Source organism: Dioscorea cayenensis, chromosome 19 (assembly GCF_009730915.1).
Source record: "Dioscorea cayenensis subsp. rotundata cultivar TDr96_F1 chromosome 19, TDr96_F1_v2_PseudoChromosome.rev07_lg8_w22 25.fasta, whole genome shotgun sequence".
Taxonomy (NCBI): Eukaryota; Viridiplantae; Streptophyta; class Magnoliopsida; order Dioscoreales; family Dioscoreaceae; genus Dioscorea; species Dioscorea cayenensis.
Genome location: NC_052489.1, coordinates 28117459 through 28142744, shown reverse-complemented (window position 1 = coordinate 28142744; position 25286 = coordinate 28117459). Strand labels below are relative to the sequence as shown.

Genomic DNA, 25286 nt, shown 5'->3' with positions numbered 1-25286 from the left:
CCAGTGAATCATTGCTTTAAAGGCTTACAGCATAAAATTTTGGTGCAACTGTGAACTTCTATTATAAACACACATTCAATTTCAACCAAACAACAAAAAAAAAGGCCATAATTTACTCAACATTGAATGTCAATACCATCAAATTTATATTCCAATGCTCTCCGTGGAAACACAATCAAATGAGTACAATAAATCAACTAATAACTTGGGTTCATAGCAAATAGCAAAGAACCCAAATTCAAGTGTCCAAGTGAAATAATGAAAAAAAATAAATAAAGGAAAAATAAATAACAATCAGACATAAGCTTCAACTTGTTTTCCAATGACACAATCAGACCGTAATCACTTTGCACCGGTATTTACATGGCGATGAACGTAGAAAGAATTTTTTGAATTATAGAAAGGTCCATCCTCAGGCAGGCACAAACTTCATGTCCCCAAAAAAGGATCAGCAAATTGCCCCACTGAAAAAAATGTAGAAAATCTCCAGTTTCATCAGAGTTTGACACAAGATGAGAGATGATATACTTCTCCCTGCACTGTTTGGGAATTCAACATCAAAGAGGACCTCAATTGTAATCATCTTTGATGCTTGTGCTTTGTAAATTCTTGACACCACTTTCCAGATGTCCATGGTGTATGTACGTGGAAGTCCAACATCAAAGAGGAACTGGTAAAAAAGCAAGTAGCATTGACACGATGAATGTCTCATTTTTGCGGTCTTTTTCCTTCCATGGCTTCTTTCTTGGTTTGACAGCTTGGGCAGAGGAAAGGGCCATCCCAGGGGCGCACTCTGCCAGGTTTTGATGAATCTGCATGCACTGAAATACCCTCACCAGGTTTCATCTCCACCTGACAAACTGCGCAGATGAACAGCTTAAACATGTTGCATATTGGATACTCTGTTTCTAGCCTGCAAAAGATGAGTAATTATTGTTCAGGAGCTGAGTGAGCATGAAATTATAATTACGGAATAAAGCTGATATTACGTAGATCTAGAGCACAACATTCGCATGCAATGAGAAGAATTAATCAGACATCATCTTCAAGAAGTTGCATTGTGGTAAAATGGTAGTTTGAAAACACATGACTTTTCATTTTGCTTCATGACAAGAAAATCAGATGAAAATGAATGATTCTAATTTAGAAATAAACAACTAATTAATTTGCATTGCTATATCATGAAGTAAAAGCATATAACAAGCTTTACCGAATTCAGTTTGCAAAAGATAAACAGACTACAGACCTTCGAGACAGTATCGCAGATCCATCCTCAAATATTTCTTCTACCGTGTCAGGTACAAAATTTTCTTTGTCAGTATGGGATGATGACTCACAAGATTTCCGGCGGAACATCTTGAACATGCCTTTTCCAGATTTCTTTGTTGGTGGAACTGTAGGAGTAGTCTTCTCTGGAGGTTGTATATCTACAACAATACAAGTAGTATCATCTCGTAGGCCCTTCAGCTGGACAGCTTCCTGCGAAAAGGAACTATAAGCATCACAAAAGAGGAGGAGGGGCATTTGAAGATTTAGCACAGAAAATAATAATACAAAACAGCACCTTTACAATTTGATTGGCAGCAGCATCTGGAGGCATACCACGGCAGCACTCAATAGCTGCTTCAGAGGATAAAGCATCCCATACACCATCACTTGAGATGACGAGTCGACCTCCAGCAGAAGACAACTGTGGGAATTATGTTAACATCATTCAATCAATTTTTCTGACTTAGAAAACAGAGTTCTCCTTTTAAGCATAAAAGGACCATGCAACAGTTATGTCAACACCAAAAAGCTACATAATTTTCGGAAGACGTTGGCCAAAAAAGGCCATTAATTAGCCAATAGAATATACTTACAAACCTTGACTTGCTTTACATGTGGTACAGGAACAATATATTCACCAACATCCAAATCACCGATAGATCTCGACAAACACAAACCACCTGGCCAGCACCGAAGAGGGCCAACCTGAAAATCAAAGGTTCTAAAGTAGATTAGCTAGAAATATTTACTGTATATGGTAAATAATTGCAAAACACTCTCTGGCATTAAAAAACAAGGGTTGATAGAGGTCATCTGCAATTCTGTGGTGCATGCACTGGCATCCAGTTTAAGAAATTTAACAATTAATTGACCATGATAGTCATTTTAATGGTTACTATAAGGTCACAAGCATTGGTTTATTTATAAATATGAAATTCTCAAGCTAAAATAGAACAAGTCAAACAAAAGTTATTGTTACTAGATGAACTATCAATAAACTATCAAGAATATTTATGAAGCTTGTCTCATATTAAATTTAAGAGCCTATCATGACCAACTTCAGAATAAAAAACAAAACTACAAAAGAAAATACACTAAAAATAGAAATGAAATTTCCAGATAGAATTGAAGGGCATATCATTACATCACTGAAGAGGCTGAGGTCCCATAGAGGCTCAAATGGCAAACAAATAAATGAAGTTCCATTATCCCAAACCAATGATATCATAGTCATACCTCTGCACCTGCACCAGTATTTAGCCTCCCAACTTCACCACCACTGGCAGTAATGCGTTCCACCCTGTGACAGAGTGAACCATTAGAACCTTAAAATAATGTTTCAGAAATGAAAGCAAATATGCAAACCAATTTAACATACTCCTCTTCATTAACTTCCAGTCTATGATCTGCGGTTAAAGAATAAATTGAGCCTTCAGCTGATTCAAGTATACAACGCGAATCACCGACTGATGCAACAGTTACATACCATCCATCTATTATCACAAATGTGACTGTTGTCCCAGATGTATGTGCTGTAAAACATTAACAAATAAATCATAATTTGAAGTCAATAATTTTATTTACAGAAACATCAAATATTGATGAAAGAAGAAAATCTTTTGAGTGTGTGTGTGTGTGTGGGTGTGGGGGTGAATGGTTAGTTTACAGATGCCAGTTCAGTACCGACTAAATACTTGTCATTATCTGGCTTTTCTTTAAGACCATGTATAGAAGTTTGTTTTGGGGTTAAAAAATGGTTATACCATAGAATAAACTCAGCAGCCAACATCAGATTCACACAACCAAAATAAAATACAACACCAAAATGGCAGCGCCCTTATGCATACTACCATAATGGCACTAATGTTTTGCGTTATGGGTAACCCTAGCAATTTGGTATCATGAGTACCTACATTGATGTGTAATGCATGTAGAATGCAAGTCAGTGTCTTAAAAACACATAATGTTCTGTGTAAGGTTAGCTTGAAGAAGATTCATCATTTAAGAAAATGTAATTCAATTACCCAGAAGATAACAGGATGAAGGAGTGAAATGATCTCCTTGGTTATGTCATATTCATACCTTTCTCCTGAAAATCTTTGTCTGTTTTAACAAACCCAGCAACCAAAGCTCTTGGTAGTGCTCGTATCCATTCTTCCCTGCTGAGATCGGAAGGAATTGCACTTATGACATTGTTTAGGAGATTCTCCTTGGAGTAGATGGCAGCCGCAGACCCATTGTGTCCATCAAAAAGCTGCAAAGATTCCATGGTTGCAGTTAGATCTTTCAAAAACAAAAGCTAATACAGTTAAGAGAATGAATTTTGTTTATGTAGCAAACAAACTAAATCTTAGTGAGATGCCAATGGTATGAACTTGTTCAGGACGGAAAACAAGAAATATTCTGAAAATTACAGAAGGCTTAAAACAGAGCCAGTCTTTAAACAGCAATGTAAAGGTAATGTTACAAATTGACATAAATAAATGAATAATGCAGGTTATTCCATTTAGGAAGCAGAAAATCAATAACAAATGATAAATGAAAATCCCAAAAAGAAAAACCCAGATATGCTGAATTGCTTGAACTTCAAGCAGACATAAAAGGCATCCATAATTGGGAAAACCTCAAGTAAGAGAACAGTAAATTAAAACCGAAATATAGAAGCCAATCTCAAAACCTTTTGGACCTAAATAGGCATCCTCCTGAGACAAGCCAATAGACCAATTTGGGTGGTAAAAACAGTTCAGACAAAAAAAAAAGAGCATTTGTATTCTGGTAAATCAAACTGAAACAGTTCAAGTGGTTTTAGATTGGATTTTGGATTTAGGCGTCTGGTAAATCAAACTGAAACAGTTAAAGCAGTTTTAGATTGGATTTAAAAGTCAAGTAACATTTGGATACAACCAAAGCGTGTTAAGTGTAGCTGAAATGAAAAGATAGCAGTCATTGCTAATTCGGACAAGATTTTGATGCGACACTGTTAGCTTTGATATTAATATCATCTATACCTTCCAACATCAGCTTGACTGTGACATATCCTATGATTTCCCATAACCAGAAAATAAGCATCACAAAGAAAAATGGGAATATGATGCTTACATAGACCAAGTATTAAGGAACAATGAGCAAGTGATTATCTTAACATCCCTCACAAATGAAAAAAAAAAAAAGAATCAAATGCAGCATTGTATTCAACTCAGCAAAGGGATATATATATATATATGCTACAAACCACCTCAAGTCAAATGAGACAGTCAACTCAAAGTTCTACGCAATTTTCAGGAATTTTTTTTTTTCAAACCTTGAAAAAAAAAAGTAAATTTCTTATAAAAAATAGAAAAACGCGTTTCTATCGAATCGAGAAATCCCAAGCAAAAGGACCAAGAATGAAAAATCATATCATAAATCAAATAAGCTATAATGCTTATGAGTTTCAATAATTCAAAGAATGAGTTTCTTCTTATTAAAAATGGAAAAGAAAAGAAATTTATTCACGTGAAAACATCATGAAATGCAAGTTAGACGGATCCTGTTTAAAAACAAAATAAACTCATAACTCAAAACTATCATCGATCAACAAAACAAGAACAATAAGATCTCTTCCACTCAAAAATAAAACACGAAAAACAAAGGAGAGAGAGAGAGAGAGAGAGAGAGAGAGAGAGAGAGTTACAGCGAAGACGGAGAAGGTGGAGACATTGTCCCCGGGAACACGCTGGCAATCGAGCTCGAACATCGTGAAATCCTCACCTTTCTTGCTCTGGTTCGCCTGCCCATGCGTCACGTCGGGCCTCTCCATCCTCTCTCCCGACTGCTCTTTCTTTAGCAGCACCCCAAGCGGCACCATCTTCTCCCCCACCTTCCCCGACATCGAAATACCTCCTCTCACTACAACCCCTCACCAAGATCGCTCCTTTTTCCCCCAATTCCGCCCCAAATCTACAGAGAAGCTCCAATTTAGGGATCGGACGGGGGACCGATCGTCCGTCGCGGAGATCTCTGCCAGGCCCCCCGCATCGACGCGGTGTTCGCTGAAATGCGAAGAGAGAGAGAGAACGCGATTTCCGGAGAAATCAATTCCCAACAAAAAGGTCCAAAACTAAACCTTTATTAGGATAACAAAACGTCCACGCAACGCGTCGTACTAAAATCCTCGTGCGAGTGCTCCCATCCACCGTTCATATTTCCTCAAGATTGAGACTTTCCACATGAGATCATCCTAGCGGTGGATGAGCTTGCGCTGACGTGGAACACGGTTGGGAAGCGATGGGGCCCCAGACGAGGATGTGGGATTTTCTTGATGTCCAATGTTGGAATAGGGCATCCATGTGGCACAATGTGATTAGAATTAGGGTTTATATATCAAATTGAGACACTACTCCGTTGGATTTTTGTTTTGGAATGATGGTCCAATTACATCACATCACTAATATTAATAAATTTGGAAGTATAATCATTGAGATGAAACAGTGATTCAAGATCAAAAAAACATAATTTTTGTCCATCATTCACATGAATTACAGCGAGAAATCAGCAGAGTTATCATTACAAAATTCTTGTCTCCATGAGTCAATTTAGCTTCCTGACTACAACCCTGCATGCAAAAAGATGAAAAAAAAAAAAAAACATGTAACTTTTGAATGAAAAATAAAGAAAGAATTTGCTTCAAATTGTTTAATTGACAACAATGAAGATGAGGTTCTCTGGAATTCTGCAGCATTGACACTTACTTTACATGAAATAAATTAGTTTTTGCATTTGAAATGGTTCATCAAAATAAATAGGTGACAATAAACAAAGAAAAACAGAATTAATATACCTTCTGTGATTCTCCAGAGCCTTGCTAGTATTACCTATTATTGATCATCTTCGGTATATTCACTAGCTCTGATTATATAAACCTGCAGAAAAAACTAAAAGAGAAAGAACATGAAAAATGAACATTCAATTACTACTACTTTGAAAGAAGTATGTGTTTTACTCAATTGTGTTACTACAGAATACCTTAAATGTTGTACTTTTGATCAACTGAAATACTAAAGCATCACCATCTACTAATTCATGTGAAATAGAGAATCCTCTCCATCCTGCACTTAATCCAGCTTTGCGAGCGAGGAAAAGAGTCTCGGATGTATCACCATTTTCATCCTCCAACATAATATGTTCATCACGCTTCGGTAGGTGTTTTCGGCAAAAATGGGTGGGGAGTCCCTATTAATGAACAATTTGTTGCAGAAAAGCTAAATGTGATGAAAATTTCACTTCAAAATTGGCTAATTCAAGCTATTTATGATGGCAAAGCATTTCAAAATTGTTGTGCTGAGTGTTCCTCATTAACAATGTTTGATGAACTCACCAGCCAAAATCCTCCGGTTACATGTGATTGTGTCATTGGCTTCACAAAGCTTGGAAATTTAGGATCAAGTTCAGCTTGAATAGCATCAGCTCTGTTTTCGGCGTAGGCCCTTGCTTCCGGAGATGCATAAACCCGGCCAGATAAATCTCTTCGTTGCGAATAAGCTCTACCAAGTCTGCAATAAGTGGCACTAAATGACTAGACAAAGAACAGAAAAGCATTATGAAAAAGTCATCATCAATGCTAACCTTCTAGGCCTCTTATCAACATCTTCATTTACTGCAATCTGTTTCACAGTGAATTTATTTCAAACATAGAGTTTTTCTTATCAAAGTTTAAAAGAATGTTAAACATGGTCTACAGAAAACAAAGAAAGATATGAATCACCTACTTCTTTGTAGCTAGTCCCAGGAAGATTAGCCACACGACTGGATCTCCTTAAGACCAATTTCTCTCCTTCTTGAGACCGGGCTTTTCGTTTCGACTGCTTAGACTGCATCAAGAAACGTAAGCATGAGTTTTGTTTTAACTTCCCAACAATGCTCATGAAGAATGATGTGCTAAAAAGCCTCATTTTTTTGGATAAATGTTATCTCAGTAAAAGCAGCAATGGCATATCTAAGGTCAAAGAAAAACCGTGCCTTGTAATTTCAAGGAAACAGTTTTGCTAGGAAAACAAACTTCAGAAGGCTCTAGTTTGATATAAGCCACTACCATCACGGATCATGGAGAATGATTTCTCAATAAAAACAACAGTTGTGTCTCTAAGTTCAAAGAGAAACAATGCATTGGAGAACCATTTTCAAGGAAACAGTTTTGCAAGGAAAAGAAAAAACTTCAGAAAGCTATAGTTTGATTTAAAATCATTCCCAAACCAGCACTTTCCCTTGCAAACGAGAGGGGGAAAAAGAAAAGGGATTCAAGCAAGACATCTGGACCAAAAGGCAAAGCTATTCTAGAAATCAAACACCCAAAAAAAAAATCTTTCTTTGTTCTGTAAACGATCAGACAAACACGCAACACAGATCAAAGGGTTTAATGAAGATTGAGAACCGGAGAGGGCTTGGGACTGGTGGATTCTCTGAGGGTGATGGAGAGCTGGTTGAGCTTCAGAAGGTCCATCTTCTTCTTGTTCTCCTCTACCTGACGCTGCCTCAGCTCCTCGTACTTCATCCCCATGTCCCCCATCTCCTTCTTCTCCAGAGACAGAGAAAAACAGAGAGTGAAAGAGGGGACTTCTGCTCTCCTTCTGCTTCTTCTTCTTCTTCTTCTTCTTCTTCTCCAGATACACAGAGAATCAAACAAGGGAGTGTTTTGTGGTTTAGAGATGAGACAAGGGATTCAAATTCAAAAAGGCAACGGTAACTTTATTTGACAGAATACTATGAATAATGAATCACTAAGAATGTTAATTAACGGTAACAATGTTATTGGTTCATTCATTGTAATTTTAATTACTCAAAAAAGTGGCCCAAATCATTGCATAATTAAATCACACTCCCAAGAATGAAACTAGAACAACAAAAAGAACATTATGATGAGCAAAACAGAACAATAAAAAAGTAATATATATATATATATATATATATATATCTTGAGAGGAAGAGAGAGTGTGATGTCCAAAATTAAACGAATAATTTTCACTTTTTCAGTAGTTGGATGCAGCTGTGATGTCTTAAATTTAAATAATAATAATAATAAAAAAAAAACAGATAGTTGTATTTATTTTTTCAAAGCATTCTTTTGAAGAGTGCTCCCACGGTCCCACCCCCTGTCCCACTGCTAGTGCCACGTGTATATTTCACGAATATAATTTTAAAAAAAACACACACACAAAATTGGTTAGTTACTATTTTGGAAAGAAATCAAATCCTCAACATTTATTACAGTAATCAATGCGACAATATTATGGAACTAATGATGTATTTTTTTTCTTTTCTCATGCTATTTACTATTTAATTTTATTATAATAATAATCTGTTAATTTTATTTTAATCACTAAAGTCAAAATTGAGTGAAAAATCATGGCATCATTATTTTCAATAATGAACAAATTTGGTAAACCTTATTAATCTAGTGGTTAAGCAAAATCTCAACTAATGAGAAGCATGAGAGATCATCATCTTTTCAGTTTAGATAATCTAATGAGTGTTTTTACTTTTTACTCACAAATCCTTCTTAACCACTCACAGATTTATCTTTTATTTATTTATTAATTTATTTTTGGGAAAATCAATCAATGCCATATTTGCTGTCACCACATGTTAGTTTGATAAATCTTATTTTTCATGTGCTATATTCCATTTAATGACCATTTTTAATTAAATGAATCTTGGTTGCCTTTGCTTAATTATGTTTAAATATGACTGTGTCACTATTGTCATATATATATATATATATATAGTAAGTTATTAAAACCATAATAAATATTTTATTGATACAAACTATCGGATTCTTAATAGAGAATCCAAACCCGAATCCAACAGACTTCTAGATCCGAACCCGTTATTTAGGGCTTTTTATTTTTATTTTGGAATCCAATGTCAATCCTCGCCTTGTGCTGAAAGCGCGGGAAAACGCGTGCGCGCGAGAGAGAGAGAGAGATAGCGAGCATTGCCGGGCGGCGGCGATGGATCCGAAGGATGGCGGTGGAGACGAGGAGGAGGAGGAGGAGTTTGGGTTCTCAAGGAATTACTTTTTGGCCAGAGAGATTGGCGGCGGATCCGGGAAGAAATCCGGTCGCAAGCTCTCTGATATCGATCTCGCAGACGAGCAGGTCTTGTTCAATCACCCCAAAACCCCCTTCATTTTACTACTAAGTTTTAAATTTTGAGTGTAATTATTGTGTTTTGATTAAAATGGATATGGATTTGATGTTTTCTCTCCCAAAGATGCTATCTTTATGATATAATCCATGTGTCTGCTACCCATTTCATATGAGATTTACAGTGATTGTCATGGTTAAAGTGAAAACAAGTTCATTGAATGCTTGAATAGCATTTTAATTGATGGAATTGAAGTGTAATTTTAGTGACAATTCTGGTCGATGGATTTTAAGGTGTGGGCTTTCTCTCCTTTTGGTTTTCCATGGCAACTTGGTCTGGTATATGATAATCTCATATTCTTTTGTTTTGACACTAGATCCATCTCATTGTTTCACTCTATGCTGGAATTATCAACCATGTTTCAAGCCTCACATTTCTTCTGGATAATTTGGGAGACTGTTGCTTACTTTGAAGGATGTAGGCTCATTAATTCATCAATTCTGTATCTAATTTCCTCTGATAATGATGCAGTTGAACTGAGCCTGTTGTCCTAATTGTGTCCCAACTAATTTGTGAATGGCCATGCACTAGAATTCGGTCGGAAGTTTATCTTATTAGGGGAATTTCCTTACTTTCCAAGGTTTTACTTCAAGTGGATATCATCTCCCTATATTTAAATCTATTATTTGCATTTAAGATGTTGCTGTCATTGTTTTGCTAATGTTTGCACTTTGCAGTGACAGTTGTTATGAAAATTTAGATCATTTTTTCTAAGCAGTTTAGTGAAATAATTCGCTGTCTTAAACCTATATGCACTACTTATGCTAGGTCTTGAGAGCAGAAACATCCAGGATTAAGGAAAAACATGAGAAAGAGATTGCACTTTTGCTGAAAAGCTACAAAGATTTATACCCGAAGTGGCTATTTGAGCTGAGGTCTGCTCCTTGTTATGCTTTGACGCTTTAAGTATTTCCTCAGTTCTGCACTTCCCAATGTTTATTATTCTAATCCTAAAACATGGAACCCTCATATTTTTTGTTTAGATGAAGACCGAAACTTAGAGAACTTGTTTAGTTTGTTATAGTTCCGTTCTTGTTTACTGCCCTGTTACCAGCTAGTATGTAACAGTTCATGCACGAATAATAACTTCTTGACAGTTTTTAATTTAAAGGAATCATGAAGTTACCTGAAAACTAGAATTTCAGTAGTTTGGAAAATTTTCCATTTCAAGTATTTCTACAAGCTTAATGCAAGCTTGCTTATAGCTGCTCATCCATGAATCTAGCAAAGGTCTATTGACTGGTTGATTTGACAAATTTTGCCATGCCAGTGGTTTAAATTCTGATTTAGGATGGTTCAATAACAATTTATACATCAAATTTGGTAGCATGTCTTATGTGGCAAAACAATATTTTGTTTTAGAATGTTAAAGTGCAATCTAATCATAATTTGTTAATTAATTAGAGAAAGTATAGTTTTATCAGTTTGTTCATCCTATGAAATTTCTTGAAACTGCTTTTTCATGTCTTTCCTGAATAGGTGTGGTTTTGGCCTATTGATGTATGGATTTGGCTCAAAGAAGGTTTTGCTTGAAGATTTTGCTTCTACATCATTGACAGATTATGGAGCACTTGTCCTCAATGGTTATCTTCCATCCATCAACCTAAAACAAGTAAGATCCTTTATTAATTTGTTTCAGATCTTTTCCTTTTAGCAGAATTCTGCTCTCTGTAAATATCTCTATCCATATGTTTGTTGCATGAAATAACCATTTATAAGCTTTCAGCAAATTATGTAATCGTTTTATTTCTAAAACCAATAAAGAGCTCGTGTTATCTGATTGATGAATTATTGCTCAGGAATTAAGAGAAGTCTTTATATAACTTTTTCTTTTAGGCAATCATTTTTTATTAATTTTTATTGCAACACCCATTGTGTAAGATAAGTAAGAAGTTTTGATAGTCTTTCGTATAATGCTTTCTCCTAGAAGAAAAAAAGGGGGAGTCCTTTAGTTTAGGAACCCTTATAAGATTTCCAACGTATTACTTTGATAGTTCTGAATCCTAAAATTGACTCTCACTATTTAGTTGATTCAATTTTTTTATCAAAAAAATGACTTGAAACAATCATTAATAAGCGAACATTGTTTCATCCCTATTGGTTGGTATTATTAAATGGACAGTTTTTTAGAGAATCTATGTATTCTAAAAATCAAGTATCAACAGGTCTAGTCTTTTGTTCCTGCTTCTGCGGGTCAAGAATTCGTCGAACAATTAATGGGATAATAAATTCCAAGTTTTTTGTTGATCACCATCTTCACTCACCCCCTCTACCTTTTCCTGTCCTCAAGGAATGAGTTTACCCGATTCCTACTTGTGTTTCACCAAACCATGCAGGTCATTATCGCTATATGTGAAATGCTACAAGACCAACTAAAAACCAGTAGGAAGGGTTCTGTGAGGAAGAAGGCAAAAACTCAGCAACCTCTTAGTTTTCAATCCATGGAAGATCTGCTAATGTTTCTGAATGAACAGCCTTCAGATGATAATGAATCATTTGTTTGCCTTATAATTCACAACATTGATGGACCTGCTTTGCGTGATTTTGAAACCCAACAATACCTTGCAAGGCTGGCCAGCTGTTCTCCTGTCCGTGTCATTGCATCTACTGACCATGTCAATGCACCTCTATGTGAGTTCACTATCACCCTATTATTTATTGAAGTATCTGTTTCTGTCAGCTTCAACCTTTTTCAATAAAATTAACTTTATTTTCTATTTTGTGAATCAAGACATCTTTAGCTCTCTGTAGCTCATAAATTGTTATTTGTTTTTAATAGATTGGTCTTCTCTTGTCTCCGCATTTATTTGACAAATGATGATGGCCATTATCCATTTTTTTTTATACCTCTTAACATTATGAAATACAAACTATATGTGCGTCTCCATATCTTACCAAATAAGCATAACCAACAAAAAGCTTAGTATTTGCCTGTTCACCATTTGGTTCTCAAGTTATTCTTTTTTGTGATCCCTTCTAAACTTTGGCAATTTGTATAAGATTGCACAGTATACTGATTGGTGTAGTAGATAGTATCCCTCAACACCCATTCTCTGACATAATCCAAAAATTCTACTACTCAATATCCAGAGTCGTACTTATTGCCGATACCTCTTCTATTGTTTTCTATGATCATTGATCAACAAACACCTCAACAGATCCTCTCTGGCATCACACATGCATCTTATACTTTATACATTTGACATCTATTATCATTTATTCCCTTTGACCACCATTGACACCTTCGTATTTTTAACAGTGTGGGACAAGAAGATGGTTCATACTCAGTTTAACTGGTGCTGGTACCACGTACCCACATTCGCGCCATACAAAGCAGAAGGTGTGTTCTTCCCTCTGATACTCGCCGGCAGCAGTGCTGCCCAAAGCACAAAAACCGCCCTTGTTGTCCTTCAGAGCTTGACCCCAAATGCACAGAGTGTGTTCAAAGTCCTTGCAGAGCATCAGCTTGCCAATGTAAAAGAGGAAGGCAAGCCATGAACCTCAATTTACACCCATATCTGATCAAAATTTCTGTTTCTTGATTCTTATACCTGAATTTTTTGTCACAATCACAGGCATGCCTGTCAATACTTTGTACACCAAGTGCCGAGAAAAGTTCTTGGTTAGTAGCCAGGTGACATTGAATTCTCATCTGACAGAGTTCAAGGATCATGAATTAGTGAAGGTGAGAAAGCACTCTGATGGCCAGGATTGTCTTTATATACCTCTCACCACTGAATCATTGGAGAGGCTTCTGCAAGAACTGGTATGAGTTTAATGTCTCTTGTTGTTCTTTGAATTGGATAATGCTCACTTCTATGATTCATTAATTATCTAATTAATGCATTCTAAGCAGTTCATCCATCCAATGGTTCCAGAGTAATAATTTTATTGATTGCTCTATGTTTGACTATCAAAAATCTTGGTGGATATTTAGTGTTGGATGTACATATCATATAAATGTTTTGGTGGGATGTCATTTCAAGATTGCCTTTTAAGATTTGTTTATGCGTCTAATCTACGCCCTCCGTGTGAATAACCGAATCTCACATATTGGTTATTTTACATAATTTAGTAAAAGATTTGTTATTTTTTTAAAATTACCTGTAATTTATATCTTCATATTTCTCTCTCATATTAAATTTCATGAAGAGAATTAAAATTGAGTGTTAAGATAATTTTAAAAAAAAATAATAATTTTTTTTTTATATTTAAAAATAACAGATAAAAAAAAACATAGTTTATGATAGATATGAATGAATGAAAAAAATAGAATACATTAAAAAAAAAAGTAATTTTGTATAGCCTAAGTTATTTAAAATACATACAAGCAAGTATGCTAATAGTGGACATGAGCTTTGTTTTAACAAAGTCGTGATTTATACCACTCTCGCAATAATTTGGGTTTTATTTTCCCACAAATCTCTATAAGATATTTTTTTAGATTGGTCGTCAAAAGATTTTTTTAGTAGCAATAAAAAAATTTATATTGTATTAGAATATATGATAACATTATTTTACAATGTTTTATTAACTTAAATCTGGTTCATGGGTTACATGATGTCTTTCTCAACTTTTGTAGATTTTATCTTTATCTGAAATAGTTTTTTTTTCCCAACTCAGAAACAAGGACAACCTACCGAACATGTCAATGGCTATAACAAAAATAGGATTTTTTAAAATGAAAATAAATAAATAAATAAAAGAGTCGCCAAATGAGATCGGAGAAAGATGGACTTATGTTGTACATCCAAACTAAATAATTATAATAACTTGGTAAACAAACAAAATTGACGCGTGGTGGCCACCCATTTTCTATGCATATAAGGACCATAGAAAAAAAATCATAATAGATAAATAAATCAAATAATAAAGCTTATTATATAAATATATGTTTAATTGGTGACGAAAAGTAGTAGAAATTTGCTAGCAATCCTTCTCGGAGTATAGGAAATCCGAACCCGGATCCGCTTACTCAGTGGCACATGAATCGGATTCGGGTTTTGTTATCGGATTTCGGAGCTCCGTTTTACTGGTTAAATCCGTTTATCCTCTCTCTATTAGCGTATAAAGCTGCGGACTTGTAAGAGCTTTAAAAAAAAAAATCACCAATTTTCCTCAATTTATTCCCCATTTTTCAAAAAAAAAAAAAAATGATGAAGGCGAAGGATTTCTAGGGTTTCGATCGAGGATTGGTTGAAGAGTGGAACCCTAGTTCCGATTTCTGGGTTTGTTCATCGGTTTGGAGGAGATGTGGGGAGACGGGGGACGGGTTTTTTGGGAGAGAAGGGCGGGAGGGGCGGAGGAGGGTGTTGTGGTGATGTTCTTGTGGCCATCGAGTGATGAGAAGGATCTGAATCCCTTCTTGGATCTCTACTCGTCGGTTGGGTGGAGCTCTCTCGTCTGCCAGTCGGATTTTTTCACTCTGTGAGTTCTTATCCCTGTTCTTTTTTATTTTCTTCTTGTTTTTGTTGTTTTTTGGTAGTTGAGATTTGATCGAGATTGTGATGCAAATAGTGGATCTGATGTTATATATTAGTGGAAAGTTATGAACTTTAGCATGGTAACACTCATTGAGATGATTGCTTGCCCAGATTTTTCCCGGAGAAAGCTGCAAAACTAGCATCTACTGTTCTTGATGAGCTTATAAAGGTCGGTATTCTTTTCTTTTCCGATTATTTTTAGTTCGGAATGTATTTGTAGACGTTTTGAGTGTTTGATTCCCTGGAATTTTGATTCATGAATATTTCTACTTGTTACTTATAAAAAATTCCAAACTTTATCTTCTTTTACACTTGCAGTTCATCTGCTTAGTATAAACTATATTAAGTGTTTTGAAAGATATGACCTTTTAGTGTTGAGCTTTCCTTGCTGATTATTGAGCAATCTCTGGTAAATATGACTCAGTGCAAAACAAACAATTGTTACAGAATCAAATTATTGGGAAAAATATTGGGACGTAGGACCCGTTTGTGCCCATTTATTGTTCTTGTTAGTTGTGGAACTGATTCATTTATTAGCTGAATTTAATAATGTTTATAAATTCTGATGATAGCTATATGCCCCTTGATGTTTGTGTTCTGTCTAAGTCAGTACTTGTTAGCGTCATTATGATTGACCAAAACGAATGAGACATCTTTTTCTCCTGTGCCCTGATGGGATTCCAGGAAGTGAAGATCAAACCACGGCCTATTACATTTGCGGCTTTTTCTGGAGGTTCTAAGAGTTGCTTGTACAAGGTTCATCAGGTATGGTTCTTGACTCTTTTTGGAGTTGAAATTCCTTTTCTCTCATTCACAAATTGAGTTGAATGCTGTGGAGTGCGGAGTATGTACTATGTAGTCTTTGTGGAAATTGATTGGTGTTTTCTTTCTGCCTTAAATAGTTTGACTAATGCTTATTTTCTTCTGCCAGTTGGTTGAAGGGAAGAGCGAAGGGCAACTTAAGGTGCAGTTTTAATCTTTTTTCTGCAGTTCTTTTTTGTGCAATGCTGTGTGGTTTACATATCAACATTGTGAAATAAGCAGGGCTAGATTACTGATTTAAGCCCATGCCAAAATTTTTACAGAACAATCCCAGTTAAAGTAAGTCACTCTGGTGATGGGCATTGATGGTTTAATTGACTTCTATGTGCCTGTCATCATTTTCTTCTTCAATTGACACTTGGAAACTGTCATTTGAGCAATACCTCATAGAGTAATATCATACTGAGAAGAATTTTTAGTTCTTTATTATAATTCTATGATACATTGGAGCTGCCTTTTTCCTGATGATTTCATATATTTCTGGGACTCCAATTCCTTTTCTGAAGTCATTTTGATTTCTTTTTGCTCAAGGATGACTATCAACTGTTAAGAGATTGCATCTGTGGGCAAATATATGATTCTGGTCCTGTAGACTTCACTAGTGATCTGGGCAGTCATTTTCTCCATCCAAAAGTGTCTCAGGCATCTAGAATTGTTTCATGGATAGCAAAAGCCCTTGTTTCTGGAATGGACACTCTCTTCATGAACAGGTTTGAAGCTCAGCGTGTTGAGTATTGGAAAACTCTGTATTCATCAGTTGTAAGCCTCTCATTTTATGAGTGACAGATTTCTTATCTTTTCCCTGAGGAATCTTTATGATTGTATTCTGCCAATTTTACCTCACATAATTTTATATGCAGGGCATAGGCCCAATTCTCATCCTATTTTCTGAAGATGATGAACTTGCTCCCTTTCAAGTTGTTTATGACTTTGCTCAACATCTACTAGAGCTTGGTGGTGATGTTAGACTAGTGAAGTGGAAAAGTTCCCCTCATGTAGGTATGTCTTTACAAACATCCTTGTTTAATATCTGTCAAGAAGAGTTAACTGATTTTGCAGGGGTGTTTTGAAGACAGGAGCATGGGAACTAGGTAATAAGTGTTTAATCATAGTCAACACAAAAAAAAAATTGAGTATGATATTTCTGTTTAAGGCTTCATTTTATCTTCCATGTTGATTGGATCAGTAGACATAAGTGATGGAAATTTATAATGTTGTAGTCACATTTCAGTATCAATAATATAAATATTGTAGTCATTTTCCAGGATAATAACAATTGTTTTCACTTTTCAAAATGTTGAATAGGCCTTCAAATTAAAATAAAAAAATAAAAATGTGACTCGCATACCATAGCAAAACCAATTGTCAGACCAAAAAAAAAAGGTGCATCAGCATAGGGGAAGAACTCAGCAGGCTTTAACAAATTTAATGGGTATGAGAGAATTATAGGTAACTTGACTGTTTATGCATGAGGTATTGGTCTTGTCACTTCCATTTTCTGAGTATGATATTCTTCTTATTGGGAAAGAAAATTGCTTGCTTAGTTTTATTTTTATCTCCATCTTGGAGGATATGCTGGGTGTAACTAAGTTCTCTGTTCAGGACACTACAAACACCACACTGATGAGTACAAGTATGCTGTATTCAAGTTGCTTAATGATGCAACCATGATTTTTTCCCAAAGAAGGCATCAACTGAATGGGGAAACTCTTGGTACAAGGATTTTCGGCAACAACATGTCCGATCTCGGAACAGAAGCAATGGGCTCAAATGAAACATTAAGACAGGTAGCAGTTAGTCCAAGTGATCATCTCTCGTTGTCTGGCTTGATGGGATTTGATGATACTGAAATGCCGGATCAAACACATCACCGCCAGAAGTCAGATTCCCCTCGCAGGCAGAACTCGCCTGGTGCTTCCCCAAACGGAGTGCTTGGCCAAATCCTCTTTGAAGCTTGCATCCCCAAGAACATTGAAGGTTGGGACATAAAGCCAGGCATGTCCTTGAACAAGAGGCAAACGTTCCCGTCATCTCGCCGGTACAATCCTTTCAATCCTATCAAATGCATTAGGCGATCCCGGTTGTAGATTCCTAACTTAAAAAGCTATATAGAATACTAAAATGCATAGTGACAGTTCTCGGAGGCCTTTGATGGATGTAAATATTTTTTTCTCTGATCATATATGATGTCGATACCCTTTTAGTGGGCAATAAGGATGACCAAATATACTAGTCTTTTAGCCTTTTTTACCTCTGTTTCATCATCTTCAGTATGTATAGAAATCAATGTTCACTGTTCTCGTAATAACAAGAATCTACTTAGCTCTATGTTCATATTTTAAAGATTAGTGTGAATTTTTAGATGAGAATATATGATATTTACATGTGAATCTTCTTTATAATTTAGGCATATATATTCTCCAATTAAAGGTTTTAACGTATATATTTTAACTAAAAAAAATCGACTGCTGCGGTTGATATGCGCTTAAGAAGTGCACAGAAATGAATCATGCACTCTGCCTGTATTTTCTGAATATTTTGATTATTTTATATTTTTAATTATTTATATATACCAACTTGCCTTAGTGTAAATGTTAAAAAAAACTGACTATAAAAATTATTTTTTTATTAGACGCCGGTATTTTTTATGAGATGAGGAAAAAAAATTGTTAATAAGAACCGTGAGTTAGTTTACTGGTAATTACTTGAATAAAAGGTCTTGAATTCGAGTCTCTCAAATTATAATTCACCTTTTAGGTCTTTTGTAGGATATTTTTTTGTAGGATACCTCTCGTTCTCTCTTCTATCTATAGTTGCATGGCAGAGATATTCTTTATTTTGTCGTTTGCCGATTTTGTGAAATATATATATATATATATATTGAATCAAATTCCACATATGCATACACATACAGTATATGTATAGATTATAATTGCAATATACTATATAATTTGAATATAGGTATTGGAACGGCAACAAATAGAAAAGACTACTTTTAACGGATCTAACCCGCTGTTAGAAAAGGATCCGACCCGCTTCATGAAATCCCAAATCTCCCCCAAATCATCCCACCCTCAAATCCAAACATCTAATGCGCCTCCCTTTCCCTCCAGAAACCCTAATTCCCCCCAAAACCCTAATCGAGGTTCGTCTTCTCCACTCCCACCTCATCGTCCACGGCTCTCTAACCCTCTTCCTCCTCCCCAAGCTCATCCACCTCTATTCCCTCGCCGGCGCTCCCTCCCCCGCCCTCCGCCTCCTCTCCGATCACCCTTACCCTCCCCCCTCTTCCTTCCCTCCTCTCCTCTCCTCCCTCCCTCCTCCCCTCTCCCTCCACCTCTACTCCTCCGCCCGCCGCCTCCACCCTCCCGACCCTTTCCTCCTTCCCCCAACCCTCCGCTCTGCCCCTCCTCTCCTCATCCCTTCCCTTCACGCTGACGCCCTCAAATCCGGCTGCCGCTCCTCCCCCCACGTCCTCCCGGCGCTCATCTCCTCCTACGCCCGCATTCCCGATCTCATCTCCGCCCACAAAGCCTTCGACGATGGCGACCACCTTCACCGCCGCCAAGCCCTCACCTTCAACTCCCTCCTCTCCGCCTACGTCTCCTCCGGCGCCATCACCCCCGCTCTCAACCTCCTCATCTCGATGCAATCCGACGGCTACGATCCCGACATCGTCACCCACAACATCATCATCAACGGCCTCTGCCGCGCCGCACGATGCGACGACGCCCTCCATCTCTTCAACCGCCTCCTCCGTCCCAACCTCGTCTCCTGGACCACCATCATCGTCGGATACTCCCGGTGCGCGAATCACGAGGCAGCTCTCCACCTCTTTCGACGGATGATGATCACCGCCATCTCCGACTCATCTGTCCTGCCAGACCACGATACCTTATCCTGCGTCATCTCCTCGTGCCGCCACGTGTCGTGCTTGAGAAACGGGAGAGCCATCCACTGCTACGGGATCAAGTCTTGCAAACCCGATCCCGAGGCGTTCTACTCCGCCGCAGGTGCAGCTTTAGTGGTCATGTACGCCGGCGGAGGTGAGATCACAGCCGCCGAACGGGTCTTCCGTTTGATGGACCACGATGATGTGGTGACGTGGAACGCGATGATCGTAGGATTCGCACGTGTGGGAAAGGCTGACGTGGCGATGGAGCACTTCAAAGAGATGCAGGTGAGGGGCATCGGACACGACCAGACTACATTAGCAACGGTTTTAACCGTCTGTGATCTGAAACGAGGGAGGGAGATACATGCCCTTAGACTTAGGAATTATTACGAGAGTGACACTCTACTGTGTGATAACGCCTTAATGTGTATGTATTCAAGGTTAGGGTGCATTGACCATGCCAGTTCCATCTTTAGGACTATGAGCGTGAAGGACTTAGTCTCATGGAACACTATGATCGGAGGGTGCGGGTCACATGGACGAGCTAAAGATTCAATTAAGCTCTTCCATGATATGGTCAAGTCCGGAGTAAAACCCAACATGATAACCATGACTAATGTTTTGATGGCTTGTAGTCATGGGGGATTAGTAGATGAAGGAATGAAATTGATTAAGTGTGCGGTGAGAGAGTACGATGTTGTCGTTACGAGTGAGCAATGTGCGTGTGTGGTTGACATGCTTAGTCGGGCGGGGAGATTCGAGGAGGTGGTGGAGCTCGCCGGAGAAATAGAGGGTGGTGGGGGTAGTGTTTGGGGGGCAATGCTTGCAGCTTGTGAGGTGTATGAGAGTGTGGAGTTTGGGAAGGTTGCATTTGATGCATTGGTTAGGTTGGAGCCTGAGAATGCTGGGAATTATGTTACAATGGCCAGTATATATTGTAAGGCTGGGATGTGGGATGAGGCTAAGAAGGTTAGAAGGATGATTGATGGGAAAGGGTTGGTCAAGCCTGCTGGGAATAGTTGGATTCATGTTGGGGCTATTAAGTAGTTATCACTTTCTTTTGTTTATGTTGTATATTAAATGAAGGAATTATAATTTGTTGTTGGTTGATAATAAATATATAAATTATAAAGAAGGAATAGTCATTGTTCCCTGTCAATCAGTCTGTCTCACCAAACAGTGAATTATGATGCAGCTGACACCATACATCAATGACATCCTACAATGTCACCGAATATCTCTCCATCAATCTTTTCTATTTTGCCTTTTTCTTTTCTTTTCTTCCAACTTAAAAATATTTTCCAAAGAAAAAATAATATATATATATATATATATTTTTTTTTCAAGTAAGGAGGTAACGTGAAATTTGTATTTTCCAAGGGGTGAAAAGTAAAAAAGACAAAGGAGCTCCTCAACTGACTGGATTCACCATTGCGGTAGGCTTACCAGCCACAACATTAAATCGCCTCTCATCTTCTCTTCTTACCCTTCCCTTGAATTAGTTCCCATTCAATCCGCCACAATCGCGGAAGAGCAAAGTCGAGATGCACCTCCGAGGGATCGCATGACTTCTCCGGCGGTGGAAGCGGTGGAGGGATGGCAAGGGGAGGTGCGTGGTGGCGGTGGTGCTCCTACAAGCGCACAACCTTCGTAGTGTGCTCAGTGAACGTCATCGTTGCGCTGTGTGTTCTTCGCTCCGTCTACTTGCACGTCTTCTCATCCTCGAGCGATCCAGATGCGATTTCAGGTTTAAATGCAGCTCCTTTACCTAATCGATCTTTATTTTGGGACATTTCGTATTATACACTTGCAGGATTCTTTCTGTGCTATGATTTGCTTGTTAGTGATGGTTTTTGGGTTCTTTCTATAGTTCTCTTGTGGTGGTTTTAGGTTTTCAGGTATAAAGGAGCTTCTTTGAACAGAAAGTCTTGCTTCGAGTGTTGTTTTTTTGTATCCAAGCATGAATTTGTTTTTGGTAGTAACTTCAATATGTGATTCCAATCAGTTTTTTTGGGATTTATTCTGCGGCTTGACTTCCTCATGCGGTCTCGATCCGCAATGTTTTATAAAGGCGGCTCCTTTGGCAGTTTATTTGGGGATTTTGGATTTTTTTTTTTTTCTATCTCTGATCTGTATTTTGTTGCTATATTGTCATGTTGTTCGTCTTCTCTGGGTACAAAAGGAGCGCATTTATTCAGGGATATTGAGACCCTTATGTTTTGTCTGCTGCCTATACTGTTTTACCCTTCTTTTGTTTTTCGTTTATTTGATGAGCTTGTAATAGAGATCTCAATTCATAAATTTTTAGTTACTAATGACCAATTCCCAGTTTTTCTTCTTCATGGTTGATCAAATACTTGCTTCCCTTCTAATGAAATGAAATCTCATTAAAAGCTTAAGTATTTCCTTAGCTAGTTTATGGTTTTCTTTTTTATTTCTGAGCTGCAAACCCATCATTTGCATCAGTTGCACGGGCCTTTTAATATCTCTGAGTTTGCGGATTATTCCCATAAGCCAAACTGATTTTGTTTAGGCATGTTTTGCCTATTTATAGTGATTTTTTTGGAGAATCCTTTCTCCTTGAAGTAGAAATTAAGTTTTTTGTATCTTCATTCTGTTTTTAGTGATTTTCTTTTTGTTTAGACATTGTTGTTTGTTTTTTTGTATCTTTTTATGCCTAGTGTTAATTTATGTCTTTTGCTGTGGTCACCCAGAATTTAAATATACTGATGATCAGATTAAGAGAGTCCGAGAGTCAATACGCTTAAGGCAAGAATCAGAACCTGCGGAGCTTGTTAAATTGGTAAGATTCACCTTGTTTTACACACTTGTTATATTTTTTTAGCTCCGTAATGATGACCTTGAGATCACTTTGTTTGTCCTTTATATAAAGGTGAAGAAGTTGAATGGATTCTTGCAAGAAGAGAGGCTGGAGTTGTCCTTGCATATGAAGCAGAATCTGACAAATGAAATTCTGAGTCGGTTAAAAGGAGTAAACAATGCTGCCAATGTGACCAAACAAAGAGGTGTGTGTGCCATCACCTTCCTATGGTCTTGTAAATTCCTAAAACCAAACTAGCTGCAGATGTTCAATATTTTCATGTATGTAATGAATCATAAAGGCAAATTTACACAATTTAACCTGTGTATGCAATGAATCATAGAACGTGGACCTGGATTGCTATCTATCTTTGTCAAACATATCTTCAGACATAGGTCTTCTGGTCCTTCCAATACAATGCATATTTGATACCTCTATGTTCGCAGAAGCAGTAGAACGCTGGCGCACTGAAAAACTTGAAGCAGTTAGAAAGTCGAGTTTTGCAAATCCAATAATCAATACAAGTTCCACTGTCAGAGAAACAAGTAGGCTTATTAAATATGATTTCATTTCTAATTTTATACTTCTTGACCTGTTATCTTCTATGAGCTGGTGTTGCAACTTTTTTATTGTGGTCAATATGTAAAATAGAATTTCCTCCTTGCAGAATATCTGGAAAAGACATTAGAATCCAACTTGCTCATGCTGTTAGAAGATATTGGACTTTGGATGCCAGCTGATGTTGTAAACAAGGATAACAATAACAAACCTGAAAATGAACCAGAGCTAGGTATGGATTTTGTCAACTCCAACCCACAGTCTGTTATGCTTTCATATTCTGCTCTCCAACTAAGATTAAGTTGACTTTTTTACTTTTGCTTCTGAATTTCATGTTATACATTCATTTGCAAAAGAGCGGCTCCTTCTGTTTTATTCTGTACATAAAAGAAACCTCGACTTAGCTTTTATGGTACTATTTTCATTCATTTTCGTGTGTCCTTATTCAGAAGAGGAAGAAATTATTCCTGGCCGACCGATACCACCTGAATGTCATGCTGAACGTCATACTGATTACGATGGTGCTGCTGTTAGATGGGGACTTACGCACCACAAAGAAACTGCTGCTGACTGTTGTCAGGCATGTCTGGATCACGCCAAAAGAGCAAAACCAGGGGAAATTAAGTGCAACATATGGGTATACTGCCCATCACCATCTGGTTGCTACTCACCTGATATTTATGAACACAAGCATCAAGAGTGCTGGCTGAAACAGGTACGGCTTTTTTTCGAGTGTGTTGTCACTCATGTAAATTATTTGACGTAATCTTTTGTAGGCTAATTCTTTCTTTTTTCTCTCCACACACAACATTAGTCTGACTGTTGAAGAATCAACTACATGAAGATGACCAGAAAATACATTATTATGAGATAATTTTAGATGTTTTGCAGTTTTATGCTCCTTGTTTGTTGATCAGGAATAGTGTTTTCTTATTGAATATAAATGACTTTTTTCCAAGTTGAACACATAGCTATATTAATGATAGCGTAGCTACAACGCTCTCATATTGATTTCACCATGGTAATTATTCTTTGAACTATTAGCCTTGCAGAATGCTCACTAAGGCACAAGTTGTGATTTCTGTATTAATTCAATTTGTTTCTAGTTAGCCATTATCAAATGCCTGAAATTTGAAAAGAATAGATCAGTCAAAAGATTTGTTATGGTGAAATTCTATTGTAAATTAACAAAACAGGAAACAATTAGTACTCACTTTTACATTGTGTTTTGATATGATAAATTCCATGCTTCGGCATCATTGATTGTGTTGCGAATTGTTGCTCATTGGAACAACAACCACTATGAATTCTTACAAATTTCGCAAATGCAGGCAGCCACACCAAGATTGAACTTCAAAGACAAGTACTCAGAATCATACAGGAATTCTCATCCAACAGCACCTGTAATTGTCCCTTGGATTTCAGGCGTAGTCAGTGCATGACTTTAACCATTTTTCCCCGTGGCAGTGGCAGTAGCGCGACCGAAGCTGGTCTGCGGCTGTTAATCCTGCTGCGCTGCCAAATGTGATTATAACTACTGAAGCCGCAACGTGAGGGTGCATATTGGAATCGAACTGCCAGACTTGTTCTTGCATCTCACCAGCTATACTCATTTGTCTATAATTAAATTTTTCGTACTTATTTTCCTATGAAAAACAATACCGAACTTACCACAGTGTTCTTTTGAGCAGAACATCATACTGACTTTTGTAAGAATATTTTTGGAACTGAAAGTATAATGATCATGAGATTAGTGTGATGTTCAAATGTGTCTGAAAAACAGTGTCTGATATGAAGACCAACTTGAAAGCAGCAAGTAATTGATGGAACAATTCTTTGAACTGTGAACATGGAGGCAATTACCTTTTCTTTATTTATTTATTTTTTTTTATAAGGAAAGTAAATGATACAGACTGTCAAAAGATTGTAATCAAATAAAAAATAATTTTTTTTACAGCATTGTGAGAACCAATCACACATACATAAGAATAGTTCTTAGAAGGCAAATTTTCAATCTATAATAAACATGTCAAAAACTCTTTAAGACACAAGATTTACCTGAATTCACCTTTAAAAACATCAACTAGTACTGCTGTATATAGGATGAACATGTGGACCGGGAAAATTTAACTTTTTTATATATATAATTATTTTAGTATTCATATTACGTATGTGATGACTATATTTCCCAAGTCAATGTATTGACTTATAATTAATGCTACTTTGTTTCTGTTGCTTCTTCAACTCTAATCTTCCA

At 37.0% G+C, this 25286-nt stretch overlaps 6 protein-coding genes across 7 annotated transcripts; 4 read left to right on the top strand and 2 right to left on the bottom strand.

The window, feature by feature from the left end:
- Positions 1 to 122: 122 nt before the first annotated feature.
- Positions 123 to 5363, bottom strand: LOC120249754 (probable protein phosphatase 2C 12). The gene is made up of 8 exons (XM_039258388.1): positions 4943 to 5363; positions 3352 to 3523; positions 2648 to 2801; positions 2506 to 2569; positions 1867 to 1974; positions 1565 to 1690; positions 1247 to 1479; positions 123 to 913 (listed from the first exon to the last, which is right to left on the bottom strand). Exons 1-8 carry the CDS (start codon positions 5138 to 5140, stop codon positions 709 to 711), a joined length of 1260 nt encoding a protein of 419 aa, XP_039114322.1. The 5' UTR covers positions 5141 to 5363; the 3' UTR covers positions 123 to 708.
- A 38-nt stretch (positions 5364 to 5401) lies between these two features.
- On the bottom strand, positions 5402 to 7956 carry LOC120249757 (B3 domain-containing protein Os06g0194400-like). The gene is made up of 7 exons (XM_039258391.1): positions 7679 to 7956; positions 7017 to 7118; positions 6874 to 6911; positions 6626 to 6800; positions 6274 to 6480; positions 6089 to 6170; positions 5402 to 5863 (listed from the first exon to the last, which is right to left on the bottom strand). The coding sequence occupies exons 1-6, from the start codon at positions 7811 to 7813 to the stop codon at positions 6126 to 6128; spliced, it is 702 nt and encodes a 233-aa protein (XP_039114325.1). The 5' UTR covers positions 7814 to 7956; the 3' UTR covers positions 5402 to 5863; positions 6089 to 6125.
- A 1236-nt stretch (positions 7957 to 9192) lies between these two features.
- Positions 9193 to 13314, top strand: LOC120249756 (origin of replication complex subunit 2). Of its 2 annotated transcripts, XM_039258389.1 has the most exons (6): positions 9193 to 9401; positions 10219 to 10325; positions 10930 to 11062; positions 11787 to 12081; positions 12710 to 12937; positions 13026 to 13314. In XM_039258389.1, exons 1-6 carry the CDS (start codon positions 9255 to 9257, stop codon positions 13220 to 13222), a joined length of 1107 nt encoding a protein of 368 aa, XP_039114323.1. In that variant the 5' UTR covers positions 9193 to 9254; the 3' UTR covers positions 13223 to 13314. The 2 variants fall into 2 exon arrangements, with proteins under 2 accessions (XP_039114323.1, XP_039114324.1); XM_039258390.1 differs by lacking the exon at positions 10219 to 10325.
- A 1223-nt stretch (positions 13315 to 14537) lies between these two features.
- LOC120250020 lies at positions 14538 to 18083 on the top strand. The gene is made up of 7 exons (XM_039258755.1): positions 14538 to 14877; positions 15045 to 15102; positions 15618 to 15698; positions 15865 to 15897; positions 16287 to 16514; positions 16616 to 16754; positions 17358 to 18083. The coding sequence occupies exons 1-7, from the start codon at positions 14702 to 14704 to the stop codon at positions 17840 to 17842; spliced, it is 1200 nt and encodes a 399-aa protein (XP_039114689.1). The 5' UTR covers positions 14538 to 14701; the 3' UTR covers positions 17843 to 18083.
- A 763-nt stretch (positions 18084 to 18846) lies between these two features.
- On the top strand, positions 18847 to 20697 carry LOC120249327 (pentatricopeptide repeat-containing protein At2g20540-like). Its single transcript, XM_039257827.1, has one exon. It carries the CDS (start codon positions 18847 to 18849, stop codon positions 20695 to 20697), a length of 1851 nt encoding a protein of 616 aa, XP_039113761.1.
- Positions 20698 to 21100: 403 nt separating this feature from the next.
- Positions 21101 to 24872, top strand: LOC120283266. The gene is made up of 7 exons (XM_039289901.1): positions 21101 to 21397; positions 22365 to 22453; positions 22544 to 22676; positions 22918 to 23016; positions 23139 to 23261; positions 23479 to 23744; positions 24361 to 24872. Exons 1-7 carry the CDS (start codon positions 21247 to 21249, stop codon positions 24469 to 24471), a joined length of 972 nt encoding a protein of 323 aa, XP_039145835.1. The 5' UTR covers positions 21101 to 21246; the 3' UTR covers positions 24472 to 24872.
- Positions 24873 to 25286: the final 414 nt, after the last annotated feature.